The sequence below is a fragment of the Diceros bicornis genome, chromosome 13 (assembly GCF_020826845.1).
Source record: "Diceros bicornis minor isolate mBicDic1 chromosome 13, mDicBic1.mat.cur, whole genome shotgun sequence".
Classification (NCBI taxonomy): Eukaryota; Metazoa; Chordata; class Mammalia; order Perissodactyla; family Rhinocerotidae; genus Diceros; species Diceros bicornis.
Genome location: NC_080752.1, coordinates 29,320,768 through 29,343,595, shown reverse-complemented (window position 1 = coordinate 29,343,595; position 22,828 = coordinate 29,320,768). Strand labels below are relative to the sequence as shown.

The window sequence follows — 22,828 nt, the reverse complement described above, 5'->3', positions numbered from 1 at the left end:
TGAACACCCCTAAGCCTTCACCTAGATTCGCCAATGTTAACATTTTGCCGTATTTGCTTACGTACTCTGTCTCTCTCTCTGCACGCGCACACACACACACGCACTTTTTCCTGAACCCTTTGAGAGTAAGTTGCAAGCATTGAGACATTTTACCCTTAAATACTACAGCCTGTATCTCTTAAGGACCAGGATATTTTCCAACATAACCACGATATAATCATCACAATCAACACATATAACATTGATAGGATACTATTATCTAATAAATACTCCCTATTAGATTTTCTCCAATTGCCCAGTAATGGCCTTTGTGACTCCTTCCCCTCTCTCCTCCCTGGGTCCCATCAAGGACCATTCACTGTATTTAGTTGTTATGCTGCCTTATCTTATTTTCTGATTGGCAGTAGTTTGGGGCCCTGGCTTTCTTTTTTCCTGTAAAGAGGGTTTTCATTTTAGTTTTAGTTAAAATGGCTAATGCTTCTATCAACTTCTGAGCGAGAAGGGGCTGATAGGATGGAGAGAAAGCATGACTTCAGATCCAGGCTCTGTCACTTATTAGCTCCGTGGCCCTGAGCAGGCTGCTTACCTTCTCTGAGCCTCAGTTGTCTCATATATAAAATGGGAATAATTCCTACCTTGCAGGCTTGTTGTGAGGACTCAAATTAAATGAGACAATATGCTCACCGTGACTGACATTGTCCCTGGCCCTTAGAAAATGCTCTAGCAACAACAGTAATTATCACTGTTGTTCTGTAACGTCGCCTGGCTTTACGGAGCAGGAAGGAGCTTTGGATCAGGTCTGAATTTGGGTTGGTGACCTCAGAACAAATTCCTTATCCCAACCTCATCCCCTAAGAATGGTCCTCATAGTGCAAACTCCCTGGCTCGCAGAGCATCACTAGACCTGCTTTGCCCCTGCTGGTGGAGCGTGGTTCGGGAATGCTGAGCCCAGCTCTGGACTCAGAGGCTGGAAGGTGGAATTTATTAATTAAGGCAGTTGCTCATGAGGCCCTGAGTCTGGGAGGTCGCAGTTTAATTACTGAGTGTGGAGCTTGTGGAAATCCTCCCTGGTGTCCCAGTTTTGATGTCGCTAGGGAACTTGAGGTGCCGCCTGGTGTGGGACTCCCAGCCAGAGCTGCAGGTCAGGCCTCAGTCCTGCCTCCCTCTCCCTGGCTCTGAGCGCACTTTTATCCATTTACTTGTATACTGGAGAGCAATATAGCGTAGGGGTAAGAGCCCAGACAATCTGGGTTCAAATCCTGCCCCAGTACAGAGCAGGACAGACTAGCTGGGTGAGCACAGGCGAGTTACTTTACCTCTTTGTGTCTCCATGTCCTCATTTGTAAAACCTTATAGGGATGTTTGTTGTGAAGACTGAATGATTCATATATGTGAAGGGTTAAGAATAGCGCCTGGCCAATAGTAAGCCAGAGTATGTGTCAGCTATTTCTTTAAAGCAGTGTTCTCAACCGGGGGTGACTTTGCCCCCCAGGGGACACATGGCAACGTCTGCAGACATTCTTGGCTGTCACAACCTAGGGGGAGGTGCTACTGGCATCTAGTGGGTAGAGCCCAGGGATGCTGTTAAATACCCTGCAATACGCAGGACAGCCCCCACCACAAAGGATTATCCGGTCCAAAACGTCGATAATGCCGAGGTTGAGACCCTGCTTTAAGGCATCCCCTGGGGCCGGCCCCGTGGCGTAGCGGTTAAGTGCGCACGCTCTGCTGCTGGTGGCCCGGGTTCGGATCCCGGGCGCGCACTGATGCACCGCTTGTCAGGCCATGCTGTGGCGGCGTCACATATAAAAAGTGGAGGAAGATGGGCACAGATGTTAGCTCAGGGCCAGTCTTCCTCAGCAAAAAGAGAAGGATTGGCATGGATATTAGCTCAGGGCTGATCTTCCTCACACACACACAAACACACTAAATAAATAAAATAAATAAATTTAAGGCACCCCCGATGATTTGGGGCAGCACGTGGAACATGGAAATGAGGTCCTGTTCTCCCCGCCCCCGCATAGCTCTTCACCCCTTATCGTTCCTTGGAGCCAGTTGGGGGCTGATGGGTGAACTGGGAGGGAAGAAGAGAGAAAAAGAAGGTAGGGTATTTTAAATCTGAGAATTCTTAATTGTTTGTTTAATTTTACTCCCACCCCTCATCCCAGAGCAAAAATATCATTTACTTACATTGTCTATGTCACCTGCTGATCTTGTCATTGGTGACAGTAACTAATATCTGTTGAGTACTTGCTGTGCACCAGGCGCTGTGCCTAGTGCTTTCTTGCTGTGTTGCCTCACTTAATCTTCACAGCCAGCACTTGAGGCAGGTCCCGTTGTCACTCGTGTCTACAGATAGGGAAACTGAGGCTTAGAGATGGGAAAGGCTCTAAGCTGTCTAAAATTCAGGTCCTTGTCTTTCCCCAAAACTGCTCACTTGTATCTCACACATCTTGGCTGATAGGAGCGCCCACTTTCAGTTACTCAGCCCCAAAACCTGGGAGTCACCGTCATGCGCCTCTCCTGTCACGCCCCACACCACGCCCGCTGGCCCTCCTGATGTCCTGCCCGCCCCGCACCCCACTGCCGCTGCCTCCCTCTTGCCTGGATTCCTGCCACGGCCTCATTGGTCCCCCCGCTTCCACTCTCGCCCCTCTATCTCTGCTCTGAGTCAGGGTGGCCCTGCTAAAACCCAAGTCAGGCCAGGCCACGCCTCTGATCACAGCCTCGCAGTAGCTACCCTTCCTTACAGGTCAAAGTGGGGTTCTCACTTGTGATGCGCTCCTCTGTTCTCCCTCCTCCCCTCGTTCTCTTCCTTCCTGCCCCATCCAGGGCCTTTCTTGCTGGTCCTCCAACACACACCCCACCCGCTCCCACCCCAGGGCCTCTGTCCAGCTCTGCTCTGGGCTTCCCATGGCTCACTCCTCCCCTCCTTCATGTCTTTGCGCGGGAAGGCCCACCTGACCACCCCACACTCCTGTTCCCCCTCATCCAGCTTGGTTTTTTATCATAGCACCTATTGCCTCTTCCATATTACATTATATACCCATTGGTTAATTTTTGTTTATTTTATTTTGTCTGTTCTCACCTCTCACTAGAATGTACATAGGGATTTTTGACTGTTTTTTCACTGATGTATCCCAATACATAGTAGGTGCTCAACAAATTTGTTGATTGAATGAATGAATGTTCGCCGAGGCCACATGGCTGCTAAGTGGCATCGCCAGGATTCCAGTTCTTCACCTTCACTCGTGTTACTCCTTCTTCCCAAAGTGCCCCTACCCCACCACCCCATCCAGTGCACAGTGTGTCCCAGAAGTGCCCTAGATAGTTCCCAGATCTGGTCGGTCACCACGTTTTGACCCTGCCTCCGGAACACTTCACAGATGTTCACAGTGCTACCGACTGTCTTAAGCATGAATCCACTCTGCTTCCCAGTCCCCGTAGTCTTCTCCGTGTCCTGTGGAGTCCCATCCAGCTGTTCAGCGTGTCCTCAGGGCCTTCACCGGCAGGCTGGGCAGCTCTCACGTCAGGCCTCGCCACACCCCTTCCTGCAGCCGCGGTGACAGTCCCGGCTCCTACACTGCTCCCGGCCTGCACTTCCACTTGCCGAAGTGTCCCAAGCCCTGCCATCCTCACCATCCCTTCTCCGTCACCCCTAGCCAAAACCCGGCTCTCACCTGGTCCTGAGGGGACTTGCCCTCCAGCTCTGCCCCAGTCTCTTCTCCACACTGCAGCCACAGTGGTCTTGTAAAGCTCAGACTCCACCTGACTCCCCAGTGTTGAATACCTGTGCTCACCCTCATAGAGACCCACCTGGCCCAGCGCCGGCTCACCTGGAGCCCATTCACCTGGCTCCCAAGACCTCAGCCACACCTTCTTCCTCCAGTTTATCCAAAGGCCCCGGCTCTTCCTGCTTTAGGACCTTTACACATGTGTGCCCCTGAACACAGAAGTAGCCCCCCACCTAGCTCCTCCTCATCCTTCAGGTAACGGCTCAGAAGTCACTTCCTGGGGATGCCTTCCCCCAGGGCTAGGTCAGTCTCCCAGCTGCGTGTCCTCAGGGCACCTTGCGTTTACCCTTCGGGCCATTTATCACAGTGTCTGAGAATGCGTTTCCGTGGGTATGACTTGATTAACATCTGTCTTCCCTGCTGAGTGGGAGCCCTTCATCACAAGCAGACCAAGGCTATTTTGCTCACCTGTGCCCAGCACAGGGCTTGACATGTAATAGACGCTCAGTAGTTGTTGTTCGGAGAACGTCTGTTCCCTGTCCCTTTCCCTTGCTCTCTGCCAGCCAACTCCTATTTATCCTTCAAGACCCAGCTCCAGTGTCTACTCCCTGGAGCCCTCGACAGCTAGTTCCTCCTCTTCCTCTATATTCTCGCAGTGCAAACACTTCGTCTTACTCTGCCACTTCTTACAGTGGATCAAGGCCCTGGGTCTTTTTCCTCCTGCCGCTGAGCTGCTCAGGGGGAGGTGCTGGGTGTGGTACATTACATGTGGATGGCACTCTGGAAGTGTTTGTATCTTAACCTGGCACATCTTTTTGGCTCATTGTTACGTGTTGTTTTGTATTGTTTTCCACTTGCCTTTTGTAGTGTGGTTTCCTCAGCCATTTGGTCACCTCCTGAAAGGCAGGCTCAGTGTCATAGCCCCACTTTTTTTTTTTTATTGCAGTAACATTGGTTTATAACATTATATAAATTTCAGGTGTACATCATTATTTTTCAATTTCTGTGTAGACTACATCATGTTCACCATAGCCCCACTTTTGTATCTGCCGCTCCTGAGCCTGACTCGGTGCTGTGTACACCTAGAAAGGTTTTAGTAAATCCTTCTTGAGTTCATGTAGTGTCTACTTAAGGTAATGGGGCCCTTGGCACTTTGAGAGGCACCGTGACCTCCTTTTTCTCATTCCAAACCAGCTACATAATTTGTGGGGCCCGGGGCAGGGCCCCTTCTTCGAAAATTATTAAGAATTTCAAGATGGCAACAGCAGAGCGTTAAGCCAAGAGTGGAGCTTTTCTCAGTGCCCAGGCCTCAGGCTCCTGAAGCCAGCCCCGGTCTCGTTGTGTCCACTGAGGGAAACGTGGTAGATCATGATTTCCTTTCTACAAATGACGAAATGAAGGGCGAGAAGAGCAGTGACCGACCTCAGGTTGCACAGCGATCAGCAACAGAGCAGAACCAAAACAGAATCCAGCTCCTGGAGCATGCTGTCTTACGCTGGTCTGGGGCCCCAGGGACTTGGAGCCGCAGCTTCCTCCTCTGTAAATTGGGAACATTGACCTGATCATAAAATGGCAAATAGAACAGCTGGCCATGCGTTCCTGGACAGTCCCATCGGGAACACCACAGCATCCCTTTGATGCCTTCTCCTTAAAGTCATGAATATGAAGTTCCTCTCTGCTTCTTGGAAGGATCCGAGCCCTGTAGACAGTGGGAGGCTAATTGGCTGTTGTGGTAGTTGAAGAAATTAAAGCCCCTCAGAAATGGGAGAAAGTTGTCTCTTTTCATCTCTTTTTGAAGGACTGTGGGGACTTGGGTGGAAAGTTCCCCCAGGGTTCCTTGGTATTTTGGTGCTTTGATATGTAGAGGAATAAAAGAGCAATTAACTGCTATAAATGTCTGTTCCTGTAGGGGTAGTCTGAGGGCGGAGGGGGTGGCAGTGGTGGGTGACCACTCTTCCATCCCAGGGCCATCCGCTGGTGGAAGGGATACACAGAACAGAGACCCAGAGGTTGGAGTGGCCTGTAGGGCTACCTGTAGGAGAGGCTTTTAGAATCTCACTTTCTCTGTAAAACATGTTTTCCTCAGCCCCTTGGGTGAATAAGCAGCTTTCTTTGTAGAAATCAGTGAAGACGGGGGTTTCAAAGCTCCCTTGGTCCTGCACCTCCCTCAGAACAGATTTCTCAAACGGTTATCATCAGACCTTTGGATCATCAGCACAGGGCTGAGAGCTGGGAGTCCACCTTTAAACTAGATGCTCTGAGGTCTGTGCACCACAGTGGACGAGCTGGCCGGGCTGCATGGGCGGGTGAGACTCTCTGGTGCCCCTGCGTGCCTCTCCCTGTGCCCCCTGCCCATCCACAGTCACACTCCTGCCAGGTTAACCTTCAGAGGACCCGAACGATGAGCTTGTGTGGGGGAGGCAAGAGAAAAGAAGACAGTGTTCTCTGATTCCTGGAAGAGGTGTGTTTGGGGCAAGTAGACATGTGGTCAGGCTAGTAGGTTGTAAATTATCTGCAACTGTGTTTCTGTGTGTGTGTATGTTAATGTTTACATACACAACTACAGCTGTTCACCAGGCACACAACAAACATAACGCACATCTGAGCGCAGAGGAGGTGGAGCGCCCAGGGACCCGTGCCTGGCTCGTCAGGCTGTGTTTGGTGGGTGGGACGCCTTCTCGTGCAGGTGCAGGACATGCCCATCAGCTGTCCTGGAGTGATTCACTCTGGTCCTCGACGTCTCTGAGCACAGCTCTCAATTGGACTTGGTGACTAACCCAAGGGGAGGAGGAGGGTGTGTGGTGACCTGCTTCAGCCGGAAATGACAGGCGAGCATTGCTGCAGTCAGCACCTCATCCCAGAGGTGTTGGTGCAGGTTCCCTGGGTTGGCCAGACACACAGGTATTTCTGGACTGCAGCAGAGCCCATTGCCATGAGCTTCCCGTCAGTGGTCCTGCATCTGTCAGCGTGGGGCGTATGCTCCAGGTTAATCTCTGGCAGCCGTTGGGGCCCTCCCGGCTCCTCCCATGACCCACGTTATGTGTTTCCACAGGGCCGCACCTTCCTATTTCTCCCCGGCCACAGCCCGTCTGTCACAGTTGAGCACCTGTTTGCCTGAAGTTAATTTCCAGAAGCAGGTAAGGACCCCAGGGGAAGGACTTCTGGTACTGTGGCCATAGAGCAGTGTTGGGGAGGGGCCTTGGGTATAGGCTCCCGGGCCGACCGTGGAGTTAGTTCATCTGGTTTCCTTTTTCCAGCATCCTAATAATGCTCATTTCTTCAGCTGTGTGGGTTCCTACAGGGAATGTTGTGGGACTGCTGGTTTCTTTTAGGCTGTTAGGATGTGTGCAGTCTCTGAATTAATATTTTATGTAAGCTCTATGAATTGCACAATTATATGATGTATTTTTGTGCTGTGTAAAGATTGTACAAATGTAAATGTACCTTTTTTAATGTAAACATTTAAAATATATCACAATTTAAAAAAAAAAAAACAGACAAAAGACTAGTGCTGGGACCCATGGGGCAGAGGTGGCTGGTGTATCTAAAGGACTCCCTGCTGTCTGACCCAGCCTGAGGTTACTCAGTATTTTCCAAGCAGGTGCAAGACCACCCTGGCTATAAATTTATAAATATAAATATAATTCCAATTTATATAAATGTGGGTGTTCAAATAGTGTTAGCTTCAAGTTTATAAATAAAAATGAGTGCAGGTGGCTGTTTGTGTTCAGGGCCATTCATGCCTGTCGAAGGGAGGCCAGCTTTCAGAGCTGTTGATCAGAATGCTCTGATTGCTGCATGTAACATTCAGCCGTCCTGCTCTCCAGGTCCCTCCTGCACTGCCTCCCGATTCTTCTAGAGTGAGATCAACTGCTTCAAAGCTGCAGATCATGTGCTGGTAGAGATTAGGTCCCTGCAGAGCCTGGCAGGAGCGTGATGTCTTACATATGACCTCAGATGTCTCCCAGAGAATGCAGTGTGGCCTCTCAGGTCACGGGCGACATTTGTCACTTTGTGTGGATCCTTCCCAGTGGTTGGGAGCCCCTTCCTCACTGTCCTTTACCAGCCAACCTTCCTTCAGCAGAGGTGCGGGCATTTGTCCCAATCTGATGTGATTTCACACCCACTTTTTGCATAACACATGGATATCTACGGCATAATGTACTGCCACAGGCCTCTCCTCTCGCCATTCCTTTGGATAGTTGATAGTTACCTGTTGCTTTCCATTTTCCATTTTTGAACTCATCTATGCTTTTCCCTAGTTAGTTTCCAGAATGTTATATCTTATGGGAGGGAGCAGGTCTGTCTTTGACTTGGGCAGTTGACACAGAGATTTTTTTGGGATTTAGAATGGAAGCATCACCATTTTAGGTGATGGGATGTTGATGGCGCTAGTGGGGAGACCATAATTGAGAAGCATTGTTATTACTTTTGGCTCTTACGACTGAGGGCTGAATGAATACTTAGTGTGTCTAAATTAGTTGCAGTTTGGACATATGTGATTGAAACACGTTTTAATGGAGACCAGTTCCTGATCCCTACAGGGGAGAATAACAGTTCTCAAATGAAGTTGATCTGATGCTTGTCAGAATTGTGATGAAACTTTAATACGTGTTTGCTTGGATCGGCACCAAACCCAAAGACACTTTAATATGCTCGTGGCACATCAGCAACTGAAATGTCTGTGTTGTTTGGGTTGATTATGATTTATTCTCTTCAGTTATTAATTTTCTTCACATGGACACCTGTGATGCAGATTCTGTTTAGGATGGAATTATGTAACCCAGTCATGACGTTCTCGTCCATTAGGATAGGAGTGTGAAGGCAGGAATGTGTGCTCACAGCCGCATTCTACCCCAGATCTGGCCCTCGGTGTTCCCACTGTCAGGCAGCAGGATGGAATCAGCTCAAACTAGAGCTTAAAGAATGCTAGAAGACCAGAATTTTTAGAAATGATAGGAGTCTTCCCCAAAGCCAGGAGAGACAGTTTCAGAAACCATCTCTGCCAGGGAAGCATGCCGATGTGGGAGTAACCCAGCACCAAAGACCCATTTAGGCACCAATGCCCACACCCTAGGCCCACAGCTGGGCTGTGTGAACTACCCTAGTAATCACAGCATGAGTGTGGGAGGTCCCCGGGAATAGTGAGGCTGCAATGGAGGGAAACAGTGGAGTGACACCAATCTTTATGGGGTGCCGGCTGTAGGATTGTTGGACAGAGCAATATTCTGTAAAATAGACCCATGTAAGATGATTCTCACACACACACACACACACACACACACACACACACACACACTCACTCTCTCCCTCTCTCCCTCTCTCTCTCTCTCTCTCTCCCCGTCCCTCCCTCCCTCTCCCCCTCTCTCCCTCTCTCCCCCTCTCTCTCTCCCCCTCTCCCCCTCTCCTCCTCTCCCCCTCTCCCTCTTTCCCTCCCTCCCTCCCTCTCTCCCTCCCTCTCTCCCTCTCTCCCTCCCTCTCTCCCTCTCTCCCTCCCTCTCTCCCTCTCTCCCTCCCTCCCTCCCTCTCTCCCTCCCTCCCCCTCTCCCTCCCCCCCCTTTCCCCCTCTCCCTCCCTCCTTCTCCCCCTCCCCCTTCCCCTCCCCCTTCCCCTCCCCCTTCCCCTCCCCCTTCCCCTCCCCCTTCCCCTCCCCCTCTCTCCTGTTAGTTCTGAGCCCACATCTCTGTTGGAGTGAAGCCAGGACCCTAGGTCCTGGGGTGCGCAGCAAGACCAGATACATGTGCTTGCCTGGGTGGAGCTGGCCCCCTGCGTGAATGAATGGATCTTGCTCTGGGACCCAGGACTGGGGTGTGGTTTTTGACAGTAGGGTCAGAATAAGGGCTTGAACTAGATGGGCCTGTTGGGGAGTTGGAGATGTGTTGTGTGTGTTGGGGGAAAGCACTGAACTCTGATTTTTTTGTTTGTGGTGACACCTAGTGGCCGGTCACTTGTCTTCCATGCTGTCTTCCACAGGGAGAGAGCAAACTGACCGTTAGCCCCTGGACACAGGACAGAACTGGAAGGTTTTTACTCCTGAAAGCCCTAACTCCTGTTTTTAAGGCTTTATGGGGCATTTCAGATTTCCTCTGGAGAGCACGATAGCCCAAGGCACTCAAATTACTCAGGAATGAGAGTCCTTTGGAAAAACTAAATTTGGTGATGGAGACTAGATTGGTACTTTGGTCTCTTTCAACATGATGACATTTGGCCCTGAATTGATGTGGATGTTGTCGAGGGTGGGGAGCTTAGACACCAGGCTGTCTCGATATTCTGTTCAGCCAACAGGCAGTATTTATTAAGCGCCCGCCAGGCGTGGTGCTGGGCTGCGGGGTGACGGGGTGAGTGAAGCAGATGTGGCCCTGGCCTTCCAGTTGGCCCGGGGAGAGACAATAAGCAAGTGCTCCAACAGGGTCCTTTCAGAAAATTGGGGCGAGACAGGGCCATGTGACTGAGAGGGCCTGGGGTGGGCGCAGAACCTGCTTGGGTTATGCTGTCAGGAAAGGCTTCCCTGGAAGGCATCTAAGTGAGGTGAAGGATGAAAAGAAGTTGGTTCCAGGCCCAGGAGACACCCAGTGCAAAGGGGGAAAGAGCTTCTTAGCCTGTTCTAGAACCAGATTGGGGGCCAGGAAGGCAAAGCAGCAAGGGGAGGAATGAGGAGAGGGAAGTAGGCTGACCATGCGGGGCTTCGTGGGGTCCTGGCAAGGACGGGGCAATGTATCCTGAGGTAGGTGGAAGCGGGGAGTGATGCCATCAGTTCTGGGTTTTTTTAAGATCATTCTGGCTACTCGAGTGGGGTGGTGGAGTGGAAGGAAGTGAGGAGGGGTCGACGTGAGGAGAAGTGATACCCCAGAACCGAGCTTTCCCACTCAGCTGTGCTAGGAAGTTAGGCATGTCGCCTCTCTCCCGGTTACCAGTTGTTAATTAGGCCCTTTTCTGAGCCCAGAGGTGGCAGGGTGCAGATAGTAGAATAGGCAGCCTGGGGCTTTAGTGGTGGACAGGAAGGCCCTGAAAGGAGACCCCGCCACGTCCAGCATACAGCTGCTGCTTAAGCCCCAACTTGCCAGCTTTTTAGCCTGTTGTGTGGGCTTTAGGGCGAGAGCTCCTATTAGCTTATGGGGACTAAGCAGTTGACAGGGACCTCCAGGGAGGCTGCTGCCCAGGCTCTGGTGCATTTCTGAGTCCACCCTTTGCACAGAGAGCAGCCCTGCCCGGGAGAGCCTGCTGGTCCAGGGATTGCTGGCCCCTGAGGGATGGACGGTGTGAGGAGAGTCCTTATCCCACCAGCCCGGTTCCCTTGGTCCTCCGAGCACAGCTCCTTGGCACCAGGGCTGCTGAGGCTCCACCCCCACCAGCTGCTGCGTTATTTCTGACTCATCCAGGAGTTACAAGTGTGTAACCCAAACCCCTCCACGCCCAGCTTCCTCTCCGCCGGCTCCTCCTGGAGAGAGGAAACCCTGGGACTGCTCTCCTGGGACCTTTCTGCAGGTCAGGGCCCTGCTGCACCTGGACACAGCTGCTGCCCACAGGAGCTGCCCTCTGACAGGTGGGGTGGGCCTGTGAGGGTGACGGCAGCGAGCCTTGGCGGGTGCCTGTGCCCCACACCACTGGCTCCTCCTGTCCCCATCGAGGGACTCCTTGGAACCCAGCCCAAGAGCTGGCCTCTTGAACCTTTCAGTGGCTTTTGCAGAAGGCGCTGTCTTGGTGTTTGGGGGCTGGGTACTGATCTCATGCTTTCTCAAGCCAAAGGCCCCAGCCAGCTGTCTCTGATCATGTCACACTTTTGCTTCTTGTGGAAATTGCTTGCTTTGAAAACCTGGGACACTTTGGGCTTCATGCAGCACATGCCCTGTGGCTCATAGCAGAGCCTTGCTGAGGGGGTGGCTGGACAGTAGAGTTGGCCAGAAGTCTGGGTCAGCTCAGTCCCCCTGGGCCTGACAGCTCCACACTCAGAGGGCACTGGCCGCCAGTGCCTGCTCTAAGACATATCTGCTCGGTCTGGCCGGGGCCACTGTGGGTGAGGGAGGAACATGCAACTTGCCACCTGCTCTGGGCTCTCAGAAACGAGACCCTGAAGCATTGTGGGCTGCCTGACAACTCCTGCCAAGCACCCTGTCTGTATCTGGGTATGTCTTGTCCTGACACCCGCCCCCCTCTTTGGTGCTTCTCCTCACTCTGCAGGAGTCACCAGAGCTGGCCAGGGGATGAACCGCGAGGGGGCTCCCGGGAAGAGTCCGGAGGAAATGTACATTCAGCAGAAGGTCCGAGTGCTGCTCATGCTGAGAAAGATGGGATCAAACGTGAGTGCCTTTGGGGTGTCGAGCAGCAGGCCCGCCATGGAGGGTGCCTGATGCGGGCAGAGCAGAGGGACTGTAGCCACCTCCTGTAGCAGCCGTGGTCTGGGGAGGGGGATGCTGGGCCTGTGGTTTGGCTCTGTAGCTAATTCATGTGGCATGGAGCCCAGCATGTCCAGTTCTTCCCACCCCATGCTGAGTTTGGGCCAGGTGGGTGAGAGTTCTAAAGGCCCTAATCCCTCCTTCTTCCCCTCTCCCAACCCCGAGAGTCTTCTCCCACGGAGGCATCTGAGGGCCACTGGGCAGGATGGGTGCTGAGAGGGCAGTAGATGTGTGGGGGCATTTCTCAAAAAGAGAGAGAGGGGCTCCTGAAGCAGGGCCTGTCTTTCTGCTGCACTAGAATCCAGCCTCAGATCTGATCCCAGTGCCAGGTCCTGGGGGCCCATGGACCAAGTTTCAGGGAAGCAGGAAGAGGGTAGGAGGGGATGCTTGCTCTGGAACTGAAAAGTCAAATCTCAGGAATAGAGGCTTGGGGAGCAAAGGAGAAAGTACCTTCAGGAGCCGGTGCATGCACCCCTTACCTGCAGCTCTCTCACTCTTGCAGCTGACGGCCAGCGAGGAGGAGTTCCTGCGCACCTATGCAGGGGTAGTCAACAGCCAGCTCAGCCAGCTGCCACAGCACTCTATCGACCAGGGTGAGTCAAGGGCGAGTGGCCAGCCGCACCCCTCCTAGGACACCAAGCTGTGGTTCCTTTAGAAAGTGTAGCTCCCAGGGCAGACAAGGAGGGGCTGCAGCTCCCTCCCATCCACAACATCTAGACAAGGAGCCACCAGCCTGGGCCTATCTTCTACCCCAGCTGGGAGCCAAGGACCCAATCAGGTAATGGTAGGATCCCTTTCTAGGTGTGGGAGAGGCAAGAAAGGCAGGTGTCTGAGGGCCCCTGTGATTGCAGAGGGTCTGGTTGTTGAATTTCCTCAGCCTTTGGCCTGACCCTGCCCACCCAGCACCCTGTCCAAGGACAGTGAAACCCCCTTGTGTGCTAGGATCTGGCCTGGACTCTGGCGACATGGGGGCCAAGGTGTTCCTAGCTGTTCCCAGGGGAGGCCCCAATGGCCCTGGAGGTCTCCATGTGCCGAAGGGAGTTATTTCTTTTCTGGGTGCCCTCAGCCAATCATAATAACGGCAGTGGGTAGCATTTGAGTGTTTATTGTCCAGCAAGCACCTGCTAAGTGCTTGACACACATCACTTCATTGTAATCGTAGATAGCTGGTGTCTATATTACTTCCACTTAACAGGCAAGGACAGTGGGGTTCAGAAGCAGCAAGTCACTGGAGCAGCAGGAGGCTTTTGGGTGCTTATGGGGCTCTCCCTTTCTGGAAGGCTTATCCGGACCCTGCAGCCCGGTATCCTGACCAGCATCTCCATCTAGTCCTTTCCTTTTATTTTTATGCTTAGTTGGAATTATTGGCCATAAAATAGTGCCGCCTGTGGCGTGTCTGATGTGAGCTGGCTCCCAGAAGTAGAGTGCTGAGGATGGTGTTTGTGATCCGTGAGGCCAAGGAGGAGAGCAGGGCTGGCACATGCAGCTGCTTGGCTTGAAGCTGCCCTGTTCTCCTGGATGTCACAGGGCTCTGCCCTGGTGCAAGTTCCAGTTCCCAAGCTCTGATGCTGGGTGTGACCCGGCCTGTGCACCTAACTCAGCAGAAACATACAGGGCGTCCTGGTGGCTCAGGCAGCTCCCTGGGACAGCCGCTCACTGTGCACAGCTTGCCTGGGCTGCACTCATGCAGCTGCCTGTTCTGTGCTGACTGCACCGTCAGCCATGGCTGGAGAGGAGATAAGGAGTGTCGAGTCTGCCCTGTCCCGCTCCTGGGATATTTTTTCCAGGGCTGATCGGGGTTTCTAGCATGAGTCCCTCTCCCCTGGCTTCTGAACCATATCTACCTGAAACCCTCAGACTTCTGAGTCCCTGGGGCACCATCTTTCCTCCCACCCTGGTTTTGGGTCACTGAGTTAACCTGAATTTGGGATGGGGTGGTAAGAATGCCTCTAGCAGAATGCTGTTAATGGAAAAAGTCATAATAAGTTGTAGAACTGTATGTCAGTATAGAAAACAACAACACATACACCCCCCTAGATACACACACACAGACACGTACACATTCACGTACGTGTATAGAAATTAAAAGCTGAAGGAATATACACCAGGCTGTTAATAGGAAATTTTGATAGTGGGTTGAGCTAAATAAGGGATTTTCACTTTGCAAGTCACACATTTTTGTAAAACATTTCTTTTGTAATAAGGGGAAGTTTAAAAAGTGGATTTTTTCTTTTTCTAGTGAGGAAGATTAGCCCTGAGCTGGCATCTGTTGCCAGTCCTCCTCTTTTTGCTGAGGAAGATTGGCCCTGGGTTAACGTCCGTGCCCGTCTTCCTCTACTTTATATGGGATGCTGCCGCAGCATGGCTTGATAAGCGGTGCGTCAGTCTGTGCCCGGGATCCGAACCTGTGAACCCCGGGCCGCCGAAGCGGAGCCCGCAAACTTAACTGCTATGCCACCAGGCCAGCCCTTAAAAAGTGTTTTTAAGAGAACTCTTTTTATCTTACCTAGCTAAACCAAGAGCTGAGAATAAAAATGAGCTCCGTGGAGTTGTTTAAGGAGGTCACGGTGACCTCACCTGGCCTGAAACTGCTGAGCAGTCAAAAGTGAACTGTGGACGTGTGGGTGTGACCCTGGAATCTGGGCTGTCCTGGGCGTGGGGTGTCCACAAGACAGCCAGGCCAGCCTCAGATATGTCTCCAGGGAGCAGGCTGGAGCCAGGGGAGAATGTCTGGGGAGGCTGGTAGCAGGAGTGTTCTCTGCTGCTGGGGTGCCCTGCATACTGCCCCCGGCCCCCACGGTCACCTCTGACCTGAACCACACGGGAAGACATGCGAAAGCAAGCAGTCCAGTCTCTCCCACTGTGGAGGTACAGCCCTGGGAGCAGCACCCGACATTTCTGCCCAGGCGGAATGGGTCTTGGCTAAAATTCTAGCCTGCCCACCTTCTCTATTGGCAGAGCCAACCTCAGCTGATGCGGCAGGGCGTGCTGCTGTCAGAGGCTCAGGTGCTGCCCAGGTGGTAAAAGCCCTGGATCATTGCTTCCTGTGCACGGGACGCCAGCATGAAAGGCCCCCAAAAGCCTAGGAGCGGTCAGGGCGATGGGTGTGACGGTGCGGCAGAAGCCTGGTGTGAGCACCTCCTGCCACTAGGTGGCACTCTCTCACACAGCAAATGCCCTGTGCTGCCCTCTGCACCCCTTACCTATGCTGTTTCCAGAGACAGAAAAGACTGTTCCAGTTCCCCTCGGTGGGGGGCCTGAGGCTGTCCCACCAATGGGACAGAGCTTGCCATTGGTCCTAGAGTCCCGCCCACCAGCTTTAGACCCACACGCACTTCCTCTCCAGGGCTCTAGGGGTCTGGTACCAGGGGCAGTACTTGCCCTCCCCAGACCCAGGCAGGAGAATGGCTAGGCATCCCTTGCCCACTGTGGTCTGGCCTGTGCCCAGGCCTCCCGCCCTCCCATTTTTCCCTTGGTGAATGTGTCTCCAGCATCTGCTGGGTCCAGGCAGGTGCTGGAGACCCCGGTGTGTGGGCCTGCCCCTTAGGGCCTCACTAAAGGGTCCCAGCAGAGGGCCCCAGTGGCCCCCCAGTACTGAACAGTGGACCTGCCTGGCCTGTGCTGGTCTGAAACACCCATGGCAGCCTCCCTCTAGAAGCCCCCCTTTCCCTCCCTTGTCCTCCATGATGTGCGTCTCTCTCTTCCTCTGCCTGCACATTTTTCTCCCTCTCTCTGCTGTTTGCCCTGTGAGCTGCTCCTCTCCCTTCATCATGCGTATATTCCCCATGCTTCTGTCCTCCCTCCTCTCAGTTGCATACGCTCTTCCAAATATACACTCTCAGCCCAGACCCCTCTCCTGACCCCCAGAACTTCATGTGCACCTCTCTACTGACCATCTTGCTACAGACATCCCACACTCAGCAGAACCAGATTCATAACCTCTCCCAGCCCTAGAATCTATTCTTCCTCCTCTAGTCTCTGTTGTGACGAATGTACCACGCAATATGCAGAGTCCTGGGACTTACCCTGACTCCTCTCTTCCCCAAGTATCTACTAAACCAAATCCTTTGGATTCTCCTGCCTTAATACTCCTCAGATCTGCTCATCTTCTCCATCTTAGTTTGAACCCCCGTTTTGGTCTGAGCCCATATTAATTCTTGTCTCAATCGCTGCAAACAGCTCCCAACCGGCATCTTGGCTTCTCTTCTTGCCCCCTTCAGTGGACTTTCTACCCCATAGCCAGGGTGACTTTTGAAAGCTACGTCAGCAGGTCTCTCCCAGACTTGAAATCTTTCAGTGGCTCCCTGCTGCCATGAGGTTAAAATCCAGCCCTCTTAGCATGATGAGCAAGACGCCCTGTCCACCCTCAACACCGTGACCTCACCACCATAAACAGCCGTAGTGAATGGCTTTCAGCTCCTGTCTCAGGCTGGCCGTTCTGCCTCTGCATTTGCCTCTTGGCTGCCAGGAGTTCAGCCCTGCCCTCCCATGCCCTCCCCTGCCTCCCACAGGCTGGGCCAGGCCCTCCTATGATTTCCGTCACACACGTGCACCTCGGCTGTGCTGCTGCCCGCACTGTCTCCTGGTCCGTCTCTTGACCCACTCTGAGCTCCTTGAGCTTAGGACTGTGGCTTCCGTCTTTGTGTTTGTGGGGCTGGGCCCCCTGGGCCTCAGTGTGTGCTTGGACAAATGAATGGAGCTAGCTTTGGGTCCAGGAGCCCACGGTCCCCCAGAAAGGCAGGAACATGGAACCAAATCTCTGGGTACTTGTCTCTCGGCCCCTGAGGGTGGCTGAGCAGACCTCACAGCCAGGTGGGACTGACTTTGAACCACGGGAAATCAGTACTTCTCTGGGAAGATCACCTTGCTGAGAAGGCCCATCAGTAGGCCTGGGGACTGAGAGCTGTAGCTTCCAAAGCAGGTGACAGAACGCTGAGTTCATTCCTTTCTTATCACCAGAGCTACTCTCTGACTAACACATACTGGTCATTTTTCCTGGCTATAAAATAATACATAGTCATTGTAGAAAACCAGGGAAAGGTAGAAACGGCAGAGATGCTTAAAAGATTGAATCCTACTCCATAGCTGTAATCACTATTCCCTTTTGTTAAATTTCACATCAGCCTTTTAAAAATATGCATGTATTTCCATCATAAAGTTGGGACCATATGGTGTAAACATTTTAATATCCATTTTAACATCCATTTTTTACTTATGATAAGTTTACAGTGTTCTTAAACAATTTTCAAGAAAATGTTTTAGCAGTTGCATAATATGCAGCCATATGGCCGTGCCGTAATTCACTGACAGATCCTCTCCTGTTGGACATTTGTTTCTCATTTTTGCTATTAATTATAATAACAGCAGACATTTGCTGAGCTCCTCCTATGTGCCGGGTTCCTTGTCGGGTAGCATGCCAGGGTTACCCAGCGAATCCTCACAGCAGCCCTGTGAGGCAGCTGCTGTCACGGGCCCCACTCTCAGACGAGAAAACAGCCCAGAGAGGTTAAGTAACATGCTCAAGGCCGTGGAGCCAGTCACTGTGGGGCCAGGGTGTGGCAAACGTCGAACATCTCTGCCTGTCGATCTTCATCTTTATAATTTGTTTTAAGATAAATTCTAGGAGTGGCTTACAGGTCGTATGCATTCTTAGGCAGGACGGTGTTTTACCCGAGGAACAAGTGTGATTTAGGCAGTTAACATGGTTATTTCAGGAGGGCACAGGAAAAAATGTGGAGTTTCCTGCTTCTTTTTTGTTCTGGGCCTTTCACCTGCAGGTGCCTTTGGATATGCTGGTTCTCTGAGGGCTCCAGCTCTGCACAGGGGCCTGCGAGTGCCAACTCCGGGCCCCCAGTGCACTTTGCAAAGGCCTCCTGTGGCCAGCTGCCTGCCAAACGGTCGTCTTCGTGCAGTGCCTCTTATAGGCCCTTGTCCAGGTGTCTCAGGACTATGGGGGACCCGTCTAGACATGGCCCGTTTTGTTAAGGAAGCTCTTGTCCTTTCTGTGCCCAGGGGCCTCCCGGGGCATCCACTGGTCTCCCTCTTGGCCCTGGGAGCCACGGTGCTGGCACGGTGGCTCTTTGGGCCTGTTCTAACCTTCATCTGATCACACTTGTTCCAAGAGACTTTCCAGGGAAGGTGCCCAGCCTGGAACCAGCTGGGCTGTCTTAGGGCTCTGCTGGCTTTCCCCCCTGGAAGCCAAGACTGCTGGCTCAGGGTATGCTGCCAGAGAGCCTAAAATAGGTCATTTGGTCTCAGGGTTACGCTGCGAACCTTGTTAAAATAGCTGTGGTCAGGGGCAAACCAGCAGGGAGCCAGTGGCTCGAGGGAATCGCCCCCCCATTGCACAGCACTTCACAGTTGACCGAGTGAGTGCTCTCCTCTGCTTGTCACCCCACTTGACCCTCTCAGCAGCCCACTAGTAAGGGCGCTGGCACCCTCGACTCCATTTTGCAGCCAGCGTTTTTCCTGGAATCCTCTCCCACCCCCTTCTAGCCTCTGCTCTTTCTCTTGTCCATGCAGCCCTCTCTGACCCCTTCCGGGGCAGCTCTGCTCCTCCACTGGCTCCTGAGCTCCCTGTGATCTTTCCTTCTGTGTAGCCATTATCGCATTATGTCAGGAGCCCCTGGGGGCCAGGGTCTGTGCTGTCACACATTCAGCCTGTGGTCCAGCATCGGGTACAGAGCAGGGATTTGCTGGATGCCTTGGGAAGGCGAGTCCTGTAAGAGCTCCTCTTCTGTGCCAGGCTGCTGTTCTGCGTGGGCCATCTGCTGGGGGTTCTGGGTCCCCTCTCTCCCCATGAGAGGCTCCTGGTGATACCAAACTCTGGACTGAATTTATAGTCAGGCCTCGGGAGAGTTTCAGTCTATGGGATGGGAAGCTAATCTTTTTTAACTTTAATCAATACTAACATGAAAATTACCTGTAACCTAATAATGATAAAATTGAACAAAGAAATCACATATACATTGACTCAAAGTGAAAAGTCAACCAGGAGGACTTACTATGTGATAACTTATGTCACAGAAAAAGAAAATAAAATCCCAAGAAAGGGTAAGGAATGTGCTGAAATGCAGGGCCAGTTCTCAATGGAGCATTCTAGTTCTGGCCTGTGAAGGGCGGCTCTGACCCTTCCTTCAGCAGCGTAATGGGTTCTGTTGTTTAGAACTGAGAACAAAGGCCTCAGAGGCCCTCCTGCAACCCTACATTCACTTCTTCCCGTCACCCCGTAAGAGGCAGACCTCTGTCGGAGAAGAGCATCAAGGGGCCACGCAATCCTGCAATGCAACAGTTTTGCTCACCTTACCCCGTCGGTCTGTGTGCCAGGCAATGGCCCCCGCCCTCAAGCTGCTGGTTCAGCAGGACAGACAGACACAATGACAAGTGCGTAAAGAACTCTGGGCGCACAGATCAGAGTGTGACTAATCCTGAGGGAAGGGAAACTCACCTAGAAAGCCAGAGAGAAGATGTGCTGTTTGCCTGGGCCTTGAAGGATGCGTGGGAATGTGTGTGTGGGCAAACTGGGGAGCAGGATGTCACTGGCCAGGGAGCCCCTGGAGCCTGCCCAGTGCGTGTGAGTGTTGGGTGTCTTCGTGTTCCCCTAAGAGATTGGCTTGTGGCAGTTGCTGGGTGGTAAGTGGCTGGAAAAGGCAGATGGGCTCTGAACGGAGTTTAGTCTGAAGACCACAAGGGGTCACCATGGGCCTGAAGGTGGGGGATAGCCCTGTCAGATTGTTGTCCATTTAGAGTGAGCATTGGGGAGAGGTCACGGGGCAGAGGGTAAGGCAGGGAGACAGCGGGAAGGTCTCAGTGATGTCCAGGTGCGAGGTTACGGATGCATTTCACAGGCGGGACATTTAGGACAGAGAACCTGCAGGCAGGGGTGAGCAGGTGGGGATGGAGTTTGAGACCCAGGGCCCAGTGGACGAGGCACCTGATCTGAGTAGCTGCCGTGGAGAGGCAGGAAAGGGAGCTCCAAGTAGGAGGTGCCTGTGGGGGTCCAGGAGGGGGCGGGAGTGAGATCAGAGTTCAGGTGCAAGGTAGGAGGATTGGTTGTGGGTGAGGGTGAAGTGTGGAGTTGAGTGAGAGGAGGTGGGGACTCAGTGAGCACAACACTGAGGACAGCGGGGTGAGGGGAGCGACACAGGGGAGCTCTGAAAGGAGGGGAGGATGTCACTGTCAGAGTCCCCTGGGCTGGTAATTAAGAGATCAGTGATGACTTCTCCCAAAACAGTTTCTGTGGAGCCCTGGGCTAGAAGCCAGATTGCCAGGGGCCAGGGAGTAAATGGGAAATGAAGAAATGGAAGCAGGACAGACGTCTCTTTCAGAAAGTTGGCAGAGAAGGGACAGTGGCTCAGGGGTGGGGGTGGGTGTCAAGGGACAGCCTGTAGCATCCAGGTCTCGGAGTGTGGACCACAGACCACTGCCTGCGAATCACCGAGAGTACTTGTTAAAAATGCAGAGTCGGGGGCTGGCCCAGTGGCATAGTGGTTAAGTGTGTGCGCTCCGCTTCAGTGGCCTGGGGTTCACAGGTTCGGATCCCGGGTGCACACTGATGCACTGCTTGTCAAGCCATGCTGTGGTGGCATCCCATGTAAAGTAGAGGAAGAGGGGCACGGATGTTAGCCCAGGGCCAATCTTCGTCAGCAAAAAGAGGAGGATTGGCATCGGATGTTAGCGCAGGGCTAATCTTCCTTAAAAAAAAAAGCAGAGTCCTGGGCCCTGCCCCAGCCTGCCAGGCGAGCTTGGGAATCTGCATTTGAAACACATCCCCAAGGTGATTCTGATGCCTGCTAGAATTTGAGAATATACCAGGATATTAGTGAAGACTTGGTCATTTTTGACCCCTCCTCCCAGATTCTGTCCCTTCACACAACCAAGCTCTCTGGTCGAGGAGAGCTTATGTTTTGGGGGACCAAAGAATTTGAGTGAGGATAATGGGTACCTCACCTGGGAAAACAAATCTAGAGGTAGTGTGTGTATGTGTGTTGGGCTCAGCAGTGGTGTTGAAGGGTGGGGGGGGCGAGGTGGGTTTGGAGGAGCAGGTCTGGGACTAGAGCAGAGCAGGAGTAATAAAACCCCACATTGTGACCCCACAAGATGGTTTTATGATGCTTTATGCTGCAGACGTTATCCTGGTCTGTCAGATGGGTGGGATAGGTGCGACTCATCACGTTTTGCAGATGAGAAAACAAGGTGGATGTGCAGGGACTTCCCTGTGTCACACAGGTTGGCAGGGTCGGACCCAGGCCTGGCTACTGGGGTCCACTGAGGGAGCCTAAGCCCAGGGAGGGCCCTCATCGGCCAGGCAGGAGGCCCAGCGCCCCTGCCGGGAGCCGGCTGCATGTCTCGGTCCACATGCCCCACCTTCCGGCAGCCTGAGTGCCTGCTGATGTGGTTGTCAGCCTGGAGCCCAGAAGGCGCCACTGAGCCTGGAGCCTGCTTTGGCTGCTGAGACCTTGGTGGATCTGGGGCTGCTGTCCCCATGGCAACCAGTGTCTTGCTGTCTCTGGGTAAAAACCATCTCCTGGGAACTCTGGGCATCAGAGCTGAGATGTGTAGAGCCCCCGGGCTCCTAGGCCCCAGCTGCTAAAAACAGTGCATGCCACGAGCAGGTCTGGGTTTGTCTGGGAAGAGGCCAGTCCAGGGTGGGCCCGAGCCTCACCCCGTGGAAACTCCTCTTCGGAAGAGTGTCCAAGACCTGTTCTTCCAGGAGCCTTGCTGCCTGGCTTGTCTCCCCGGAGCTGGTGGCTGAGCCGCTGCAGTTTTGGGTAGCAGGTAGCAGCCGCTAGTTGGTATCACAGCGAGATAATGAGCTCATGGGGCGAGGAGGAAGTACTGCAATGAAAAATCACAGGGTCAAAGGCGGGACGGAATGTTGGGAATGGAACTCGCCCTGGGCGCTTTGGAGCATGTAGTCGCGTTTCCTCTTCAGCTCATGGGCCGTGTGCGCGGAGGATGGCCTGGGCCTGGCAGGTCGGGTTCCCCGGATGGCTTTGAAGCACTGAGCCAAAGTCCCCTCCCTCCACTCTCTCCCCTTCCAGCAGCCGGGGAATTTGGAGTCTCTGGGGTTTCAGGGTTGTATTTCTGAGTTTTTCAGGCTGCCCCAGTCGTTTACCCTCATTAGGAAGGTGTTAGGCCCCTTAGGAGGTTGGAATGTCATAAGGTCTGTGACCCCGTAGTAGTCCTGGGAAGCTCGGGCCAGCAAGGGGTGTGGGGGTTTCAGAGAGGCCCCCTGTTTTCAGAGCGTGTGGTCGTGGGGGCTGGGCTTGGAGGATCCTGTGACTCTGAATCGGGTGATGTGGGTGCCCCTACCCATGGCTGATGCTGGCGCTGAGAGTGCCCCCTTTTCTCTGGTGACATCTGTACAGGGCTCTGTCCTGGACTGTGGGCCTCCAGGCCGACAGCCTTTGGGAGCTGGACTTTTTGTATGTTGTGTTGGTTTCTTGGGTAGGGTTTGTCCTTAGGGTTGTTTTCTCTCCCTGGCCACCTTTGAGCCCCAGCTCTGAGCTGGACTTTGCAGAATCTGGAGCTGGAAGAGCTCTCGGGTCAGCTTGTCCCCCTGCAGCCGCGCGCTTTGGTGGAATGCAGCAGGAACTGCTCGGTCAGCACATCATAGACACCTGGGAGGCCTTGTCCCTTCCTTCCCCACCGCCTGATCTCTCTCCCTGCAGCGTCACTCCAGAGAGAGAGGGTGGTGTT

The 22,828-nt window shown here is 53.1% G+C and overlaps 1 protein-coding gene across 2 annotated transcripts in view; it reads left to right on the top strand.

Moving 5' to 3' along the window:
• The window catches only part of CTNNBIP1 (catenin beta interacting protein 1), a 48,486-nt gene that overhangs the window by 15,037 nt on the left and 10,621 nt on the right, over nucleotides 1-22,828 (top strand). For both annotated transcript variants that reach the window (XM_058552849.1, XM_058552851.1), the window contains exons 2-4: nucleotides 6,787-6,871; nucleotides 11,913-12,031; nucleotides 12,630-12,720. In XM_058552849.1, coding sequence (XP_058408832.1) covers nucleotides 11,936-12,031; nucleotides 12,630-12,720 — 187 coding nt within the window. In that variant the 5' untranslated portion in view covers nucleotides 6,787-6,871; nucleotides 11,913-11,935. The remainder of the gene's footprint in view (nucleotides 1-6,786; nucleotides 6,872-11,912; nucleotides 12,032-12,629; nucleotides 12,721-22,828) is intronic.